Source organism: Sphaeramia orbicularis, chromosome 1 (genome assembly GCF_902148855.1).
Source record: "Sphaeramia orbicularis chromosome 1, fSphaOr1.1, whole genome shotgun sequence".
In the NCBI taxonomy this organism is placed as follows: Eukaryota; Metazoa; Chordata; class Actinopteri; order Kurtiformes; family Apogonidae; genus Sphaeramia; species Sphaeramia orbicularis.
In genome coordinates this window covers 49583485-49592235 of record NC_043957.1, presented here as the reverse complement: position 1 = coordinate 49592235, position 8751 = coordinate 49583485, and the positions used below count along the sequence as shown (strand labels likewise).

General features: G+C 37.4%; 1 protein-coding gene across 1 annotated transcript in view; it reads right to left on the bottom strand.

Annotated features, from left to right (window-relative positions):
* The window catches only part of LOC115417888 (uncharacterized), an 8329-nt gene extending 102 nt beyond the window's left edge, over positions 1 to 8227 (bottom strand). The window contains exons 1-15 of the mRNA XM_030132088.1: positions 8013 to 8227; positions 6825 to 6925; positions 6642 to 6719; positions 5961 to 6177; positions 5492 to 5567; positions 4743 to 5054; positions 4541 to 4625; positions 4342 to 4436; positions 3699 to 3896; positions 3520 to 3606; positions 2932 to 3185; positions 2429 to 2554; positions 1602 to 1742; positions 1194 to 1302; positions 1 to 848 (exon numbers count right to left, since the gene is read on the bottom strand). The exon at positions 1 to 848 is cut by the window's left edge and continues 102 nt beyond it. Of these exons, the coding sequence (XP_029987948.1) occupies positions 631 to 848; positions 1194 to 1302; positions 1602 to 1742; positions 2429 to 2554; positions 2932 to 3185; positions 3520 to 3606; positions 3699 to 3896; positions 4342 to 4436; positions 4541 to 4625; positions 4743 to 5054; positions 5492 to 5567; positions 5961 to 6177; positions 6642 to 6719; positions 6825 to 6925; positions 8013 to 8036 (2121 nt within the window). The 5' untranslated portion in view covers positions 8037 to 8227 and the 3' untranslated portion in view covers positions 1 to 630. The remainder of the gene's footprint in view (positions 849 to 1193; positions 1303 to 1601; positions 1743 to 2428; positions 2555 to 2931; positions 3186 to 3519; positions 3607 to 3698; positions 3897 to 4341; positions 4437 to 4540; positions 4626 to 4742; positions 5055 to 5491; positions 5568 to 5960; positions 6178 to 6641; positions 6720 to 6824; positions 6926 to 8012) is intronic.
* Positions 8228 to 8751: the final 524 nt, after the last annotated feature.

Here is an 8751-nt window from a genome sequence, read left to right as displayed (position 1 = left end):
CTAACTTTGTACTCCTTAAAGGGGTTTACATATTTGCTTGGAGATATTGCAGTAATTTTAAAACTTCAAGTTATTCCAGTTGGCTCATTTGACTAGATTTATTCTGTTTTACATTCTCTGAAGAAAAAAACTTCAAAAATGTCATGTAATTTATGTGAAAGCTGAGGTTTACAGATGTTTTATAACACTGCAAAGGGCTTTCATGCCATTCACTTGTAACAGTGAGAAAATAAAATCAATACAGTCAAGTTCACTGCCAACAACTGCTTGAATGATTTCTTTTAATGCAGAGATGGTTTACAAGGAATATTATAAACTTCAAGTGTGCCAAATGTGTCTAAAACATGCAATATGCCTTAACTAATCAGGCATATTGGTTAAGTAAGGACGATAAGCATAACATTTCAACCTACAATTCTTAAAACTGAACAAACTAAATATCCACCAACCTTAAATCATGGCAGCATATGTCAGTGCACATCTTGTCTGGCAAGTACAGAAATGTATAAAAGTTCAACTAACAACTCTTAAAACGTAACAAAACTTTAAATATCCACCAAGCTTAAGTCACATCAACATACCTTAGTGCAAATCTTGTCTGGCAAGTGCAAATACAGGCTAGGATGTCACTCACACAAGACCAAATCCTGTCTGGCAACTGTAAATACAGGCTAGGATGTCACTTTTAAAAGATGCGTAATCCTTGTAGTGCCCTGGGATGCGCAACGTCTCGAAGCAGGTGGAAGCTGTGGGGCATCTACCCATGACTACCTCTACACAGAGACTTGTTGGTAGAATCTCCCATCCAGTCCAGAATTTGACCAGATTGGTCAATTCAGTTAGTGTTGCTATGGAGTAGATTAAAATGGATTAAATAATGAGCAAATATCAACAAAAAAATTAATACATATGATTTTGCTGGTCATCAGTAGATTAACTGTGGCAGTAACTGCTCAATAGAAGACTAATAAAACCCTTTATATAAGTTGTTCAAATAACAGTAATGTTTTGCACAAGACCAGTTAGACTACTGACTATTGAGCTGAAAACAGCAACATGACAAATTTATTAAAAAAAAAAAAAAAATCCAAGACCTGAAGTTTATGTTAACTATTTAAACAGTTAAGTAATTTTTATACAAACAGACAAATAATATTGAAAGTAGCACTTCCAAGTGTACTCTGTAAACCTACCATTAGCAATGAATTGTCGAAGATAACCAGACATGCGGCATTTGGTGTCAACTGAATAATCCTCATCATCCTCATCCTCACGTGGCCAAGTGATGCGCTGAAGAAGTACCTATATTGAAAAAATAGCATGGGAAAGGCTTCAATCATTTTTGCATCTTTGACATCCTTCTATTGCATATCACTTGCACTCTTTTGTAGTTGTTTAATCAAACATCACTTGTTGGTACTTTTTGAAAGTCTGTTGATTCTGGGTTACGTGATAATATGTATGAAGTAAGAAATAAAACAAAAAAGATTGAAAATAGACAGTAATAGATGCTGACCAGGTATGAACTATAATATTGGACAGTATTCAACGAAGGCATACTATGAAGAAAACTTTACAAGATCATAGTAAATTAAATTTACCTCGGGGCTGAAATTTCCTTCTCCCCGTTTTGGAAAAAGGATGGCCACTGTATCAGGTCTTTGAGTCAGTACTGTCCACATTGGGGTTTCTTTAAGACCTCGTCTCAGCTGCTTAATTTGTCTCGTAACACGTCCGATGACCTGTTAATAATAATAATGATGGATTAGATTTATATTGTGCTTTTCTATTAACACATACTCCAAGTGCGTACAATGGATCCATTATTCAGTCACACTCTCATTCTCACTCTGGTGGTGGTAAACTACATTTGTATCCAAAGCTGCCCTGGGGCAGACTGACAGAAGGGTGGCTATTAATACTAATAAGACAAATGGCTGAAAACATAAGAGTCTTTATCCTAAAGCAAGTAATGAGGCTCTTACTCCAGCAGGAGGAGAAGAAAGGAGGAGTCATAGGTGAAGAAACAACAGTCAACAGCAGTGTATATTCAAAACTTTCCCAGAACCTTCTGTTAATTTCAAATATTTTCAGGCCTGAAAGACTGTTCTAATTTCACAATTTTTCCTGGACTTTCATAACTGTGGGAACCCTGTAATAGGGAGTGTTCTCCTGCTCACTAATAAAATTCCCTGCATTTGCAATATTGCAGATCTCCCACCATCTGTTATTACTATCAACCGTGACATTCCTCCCCCCCTTGGGAATAAATAAACCAGGAAATGTGTAACAATTCAACGTTGTCAAACAGATTTTATGTTTTTAGCCATGAGCATTTATAACCCATACATCACTCGCATGATAAAAACAAAAAACAAGAATTGCCACATCTAACTTAGGAAACAGACATTTCTCAAATTTTACTCACAGCATGGATCAATAGTTTTTCAAAAAGCCATTTCCTGTTGTTCTCAGTCAGGGAAGGGAAGTCCCAGGCATGGGCTAAATCCTGGACACTTACTGTATCCTCTGAGAGTTTGGATTCCCCTTCAAGCTTCAAGACAGAAGGAAGCAAATCAGGAAACAGATAAAGATGTGTAAAGCTCCATACTATATACACTTGTAAAAAGTACTGAATATAACACAGTACAGAGTGGAACAGTGAGTCCAATAAGCTCCACCTTCTATTTTATTTATAGATAACCAGCATTTGAGCTGCTCAATAATAAGGATTTTTTATATATATATTACATTTACATAAATACAAAAGTATTAGAAATCTCATTCACTCCCTCTTCATTTGACAAGCTTAATTTAGCCAAATATAAATGTCACTCATCGAAGACAATGGATACTCAATGAAAGGGTGGCCCAATGGGCATAAAATATAACATGAGAGAAATAACTTAATTTTATTTTCATTAAACATACAAGTGCAATTGTTTCTCTGATGTCCAGGTCTGGACAGTCCTCTAGTGTAACAGTTGCTGTTTCAGGACTTCCACCAAGAAGGACATGAACAACAGCAGGGCTGAATCCCGACAGGCATGGTCCTCCATGAAGAAAGGAGTGGCCTAGCATTCTCCCCGCCACCAAGAACATATCACTTTCCACAAGGAAATGAGAGGCTGAAGGGACTAGATGACCAGGCTCTCCTTCAAAAAGCCGTGTAACATTGGAGTTTGCTGTTCAAGACAGTAAAAACATTAAATGACAACAGAAAACAGGCTTCCTTCCACAGTACAAAGACATTAAGGGTAATATTGCTCTTAATTGCCTCTCGGTATGAATATGAGTGTGAATGTTTGTCAGACGGTATGTGTTAGTTCTGTGATAAACTGGAGATCCTAGTTCTCAACAATACAGGCATTATACATTCAGTAGAGTCTTTTGTACCTTCAGGGTAAAGCAAACATACAAAAAAAACACTATAAACTTGTCGACACATTACTTAAAAACATCTTTAAGCAACTTATAAGAACAGCATTTGCAATAATGCCATACAAATAACATACATACCAAAATTGATGCAAAACCCAGACTTCAGCTTTTCTATACATGTTGACAAAAAAAAGCGAGTTACCCCCTGTCCAATAGCAGTATCACCTGTAACATAATGCAAGATATAATTGAGAGAATAAAGATAAAGAAAATACTTAAAGTAGTTTTTAACAACTATAAATTGAAATTGGAGCTACCTTCAAGTCTGCAATTCAGGGGCCGTCCCCATTCCACATTAGGTCGCTTGTAGAAAGAGATAAGGGCCATATCCTGTTCAGCAGGACTTCTTCTGATGTCCATGCTGAGAAGTAAAGGAGTCTCCACTTCATGAATACGGAGAAAGCTGTCCACACACTGAGATATGGCCTTGGTGGGGTCACTGACAGTTAACCAGCCTAAGAAGAAAAAAATAAAAACATGGTTGTTTATTTATGCTCAACTGTCAAGATAGCAAAAAAAAAAAAAAAAGTAACATGTTTGTTCAAATCACAAGTCAAAGCCATCAAGCCTTACTTAGGCATAAATAAAGTAACACTAGTAATTATAATAAAGATTCATTGACTACAAATATATTAACATGTGAATAAATGTGAGAATTACTCCGGCATTCCAGAGTCACCGAGCTTTAAAGCCTTTGCTGAGATTGAAAAGTATACATAAAATTGTTGTAATATCCAATCACTGCTACGCTCCTTATTATGGTGACTTTTGAAGGTAAACAATTCATAGTGTATATCAAGAAAGAGTAGGTCATGCTTTGTTACATGCCAATTTTTGCTGCACTGTAACACTGTTTACCTTTACCTTCCTGTGTCACTGCTAACTTTGAGCAGCACCTACCATCTGTGACTGCTGCACATGTTCCTGATGGGCCAGGCATTGCGGCTTGCTCTTCCATAATGACAGTGCTTGCATGCATCACTTCATTTCCTGCACTACAAACATAACATTTTGTGTGTTATAGTTGTGCTGCATGTTAAAGTGTAAAACAATTGCTGATGAGAGAAAAAAAAACTAACAGTAAAAAGTAAATGGCTACCTTTCCCCACATGAAGAAGCATGTGCCTCAATAAAGTCAGTGGGAAACATTTTTGTGCAGACAGGACATTCCTGCATATCTGCTGCTGAGAAATTGAAGTTACAAGCAAAAAATGACTATTATTTTCAAACAAACTGTCTCTGAATGTATTTTGTTTATTACTATATTATGTGCTAACAAATCTTAAACAGAGAATTCTTACATTTGCTCTCTTCCGGGTCTCCACTATCCACATTAATCAGGTTATCATCACTGCCAACATGAATAACATCACAAGACTTGATGTGCTCTGTCAGGAGTGGAAGGGGAACTGCTGCTTCACACTTTTGACATGTGGATTTTGGCATGTTTCTAAAGGCGTCGTCAGTTAATGGAAGGGAATTTGTGCTAAGCTCTTCTTGAATAGGGGCGATGTAAAGATTTTTACCCCCACGACTTGCAGCCTTCAAGAGCTTGCCTGTATAGCCAGTGTCGTCAGGAGCCACAAGAGAGAGTTTTCGGCTACCCCATCCACCTGTAGAAAATATTGCAGAGGAAAACTAGATTGTGAAGTCTCAACAGTTCATTAGGTATATATCATATCTAGAAGGTCAGTCAAAGCAACTAAACTTCTTGTCTGACTGCAGTCCAGACTGAAGTCGTCACCTGTTTTTATACTTGACTTACAAATATAAAATATAATTACTACAAATAAACAACTAGTTAGCAGTTGCTGATATGCATTTAGACAAACTAATAAACATTCACAAAAAATTCTCAAATAATAGCCTACATGAATAAACCTAATAATAAATGTACAGAGATGAGTTTGAAGAGAATATTTTAAAGTTTGACATAGGTGTCTGTTAGAATGAGGTAACAGTGTGTTGCATAATGTGCAGTTCGCTACTGCATATGTACTTTTTTTTAGATGAATGAGCAACACCAACACACAAATTTGTGTTGGCCTACCTGAGGATGTGTAAAGCAGCCACCCGCCAGTAACTGTCCCCAGTTTTGGGAATAAAACTTTGAGGGCATCACATAACTGTAAGGGAAAAAATCATACAAGTGTAACCTCCAAAAGAGAATCAAAACTCATCATTCAAATCAGAAATAGCACTCATCACACTGCATGACAAGTAAGCTAGGTTTCATTCACTCAATCCACAATCTATGGATTTATGTGTCAGTGAGGTACTTTGGATATACTGTTGTCCTCAAAATGGAAATAATTCTAAGTAATAATTACCACTAACCCATAGTTTTGTTGCTTTTACTTGAGCAAACATAATTGTATCTTTGGTTCTACAAAAACCTTACTTGAGATGTGTGCATACAATAAATGAACATAGTTGTTTTTCATGAACATCACAGTATATCAGAATATAATATACAATATACGGATTCAATTTTTAAAAAAATAACTGCATGATACTACCTCTTCATGTGTTGTGCTCTCATCTAGATGAGCAGTCCTACGACCCAGCCCTGCCTGCAAATGGATGATTTGTTCCTGCTCTTTTGGAGTTTTCTCAAACTGCTTTGGCAGCAAGTAGAAGGCCACTTCAAGTGGCTTGAATTTCTTGGCAGGAACAAGATTGGCTGCAGGAAAGCGTCTCTTTCCTCGAGACTTTGTAAAAATACCTGGGAAGGACCTATAGAAAATAAAAGTGTTAAAGCATGAACTAACATATTAACTGTTTTTTTTTTACTACACTGAAAGATCATGGACAAATTTGAACATTGTTTTGCATGACATATGAATATAGAAAAACATGGCACTCTACTGTATATTCTCACTAGGTTCCAATAAAGTGCAGTGGGCCATCATTTAGACCTTAAAAACCCATGATATTTTTTTTCTTTACATAAACTAATTTCACATGAGCCTCAAGTGAAATAGGTCTTTCTAAATTTTACTGAATGATCACAAAACATCAGACGCTTTCTTCCAGAATTTACTAACAGATTTTAAAGTTCGCTATACTAGTAAAAAGCAGAGCATGCAACCATACAATGTCTATTACTCACTGTAAGTAGCAGGAAGAATGCTCCCTTTGCCAAAATATGTAAACACAAGGCTGGCATTAAAAATAGGATGTATCCTTTCAGTCTTTACCTGGTCATTTCCATTTGCACAGAGGGTCTTTCTTGCTGATAGGCTATACCACCATGGTGACCTCCCTGCCTCTGTTCTCTGCAGGATTGTATCCAAGAATATTTATTAACCATAGATGAATCTAGAATTTATTGATTAAAGTAAGCCATATGTAGGCCTACATGAATTTGTTGAATACTAAACCTCATGTCTTGATTTGCGATATCACTGCCCTGTTGTCTCCCTGTCGATGCGAGTAACTGCAGTAAGTGCCTGGCTGACTGCATAACATCAGACTGACTTCCCTGTCATCAGAAATACAGCACAGAGTAAGAAGGATCTTACAAATTAATAGCCAAAAGATGATGTTATATGACGGCAAAAAGTTAAACATAATTAAAGTTTGGTTACAGATATATTACTGGCCGTCCATTTGTGCTTTTTTTTTTACCCTCGACCCACGGGCCGCAGGCACTGTCGTCTGTCCGTACATATGTGCTTAGACTTTGCCGAGGACTGATTTGACAGTTTTGGATAAAGTTAAGCTGCCAGTAACTTAACTACCCAGCTTTTGTTACAGTCAGAACTTTATAGCTCCGCTTGAGAAATGCTTGGGAAAATGTAGCTTGTGTGGACGCTACCGAACTATTTAATCATTCATTTTCTGAACCCGCTTTATCCTCACTAGGGTCACGGGGGTCGCTTGGAGCCTATCCCAGCTACATAGGGGCGAAGGCGGGGTACACCCTGGACATTTCGCCAGTTCATCGCAGGGCTACTATTTAGTCAGCTTCTCCGTAGTTTATCTATTTTATTGACTATTTAATCAATAAAATAGATAAACTATGGAGAAGCTGACTGATTAGGAAAACGGCGACGCTACCACCATGCTAATGAGAAATGTAAACTACTAACTTTAACGCCGTTACTTGTGGTGACTTGGCGTGGCTCTGACCGGGCTCTTGGTCTATGGAAAACCAAACCGGTTCTTTGGAGGCATCCGGTTGAAACCAGTTTAGCACTGGCCCTAGCATCGGCACCGAACTAGCACTAGCTTATAATTGGTGGAAAAGGGGTATCACTGCCCAATGCAAATTAATTGCACAGAGATGAAGTTTTACGTGGTTAAACGTTACTAAGATTTAGTACCCAGCTATTGTTACAGTCATAACTTTTATGTCAGTCCGATCATAAGCACTGCCCTACCTTACTGACAATAAACTATGGTCAGTTAGCCTTAGCAATGCTAACACAATTTTAACGAACACCACAGTTCTGTGTAGATACTGTCCAATAGATTCTGTTAATGTGCAAAGTGTCCGTTCGTATGTATCACCGAATCTTACAAAAATACACGACACAAATGCCAAATAAAAGAGTTAATGCACTTACCGAAGCGCCATCATTCGCATCCATAGCGGACCCACGGTAGCACGGGGAGGAGAGCTGATGAAGGAGATCCGCGCTCAGTTCTGGAGGGAACCCACTAGTTGACCTTCTTCCTGCATCGGCGTCACGTGACCAACCTAACGTAACTTGATTGGTTGGCTGTTGGTTCGACTTGAGATAGACTCGATTGCTTATCCTTGGTGTCCCGGATGTTTGATCTGAATTTTTTGCATCTGAATTATTTGCATCTGAATTTTTTGCTTCTGAATTTTTTGCTTCTGAATTTTTTGCTTCTGAATTTTTGCATCTGAATTTTTTGCTTCTGAATTTTTTGCTTCTGAATGTTTTGCATCTGAATATTTTTTATTAAAAATTTATGAACATAGTTGAATTCAGAGCCAAAAAAATTCAGATACTTCATTTCAGTGCAAAAAAAATTCAGCTACTTAATTTCAGAGCAAAAAAATTCAACATTAGATATTCAATGGCTTTTATAATTCAAAATCTGATGAGACAGATTTACTTCCATATTCCTGAAACTTGCGCAAGTGTTCCTCAAATATTCGGGTGACAACTTCTCCCATTCTTCTTTAATAGTATCTTCCAGACTTTCTCGTAATAGTTTTGCTCATAGTCATTCTCTTCTTTACATAATAAACAGTCTTTATGGACACTCCAACTATTTTTGAAATCTCCTTTGGTGTGACGAGTGCATTCAGCAAATCACACACTCTTTGACGTT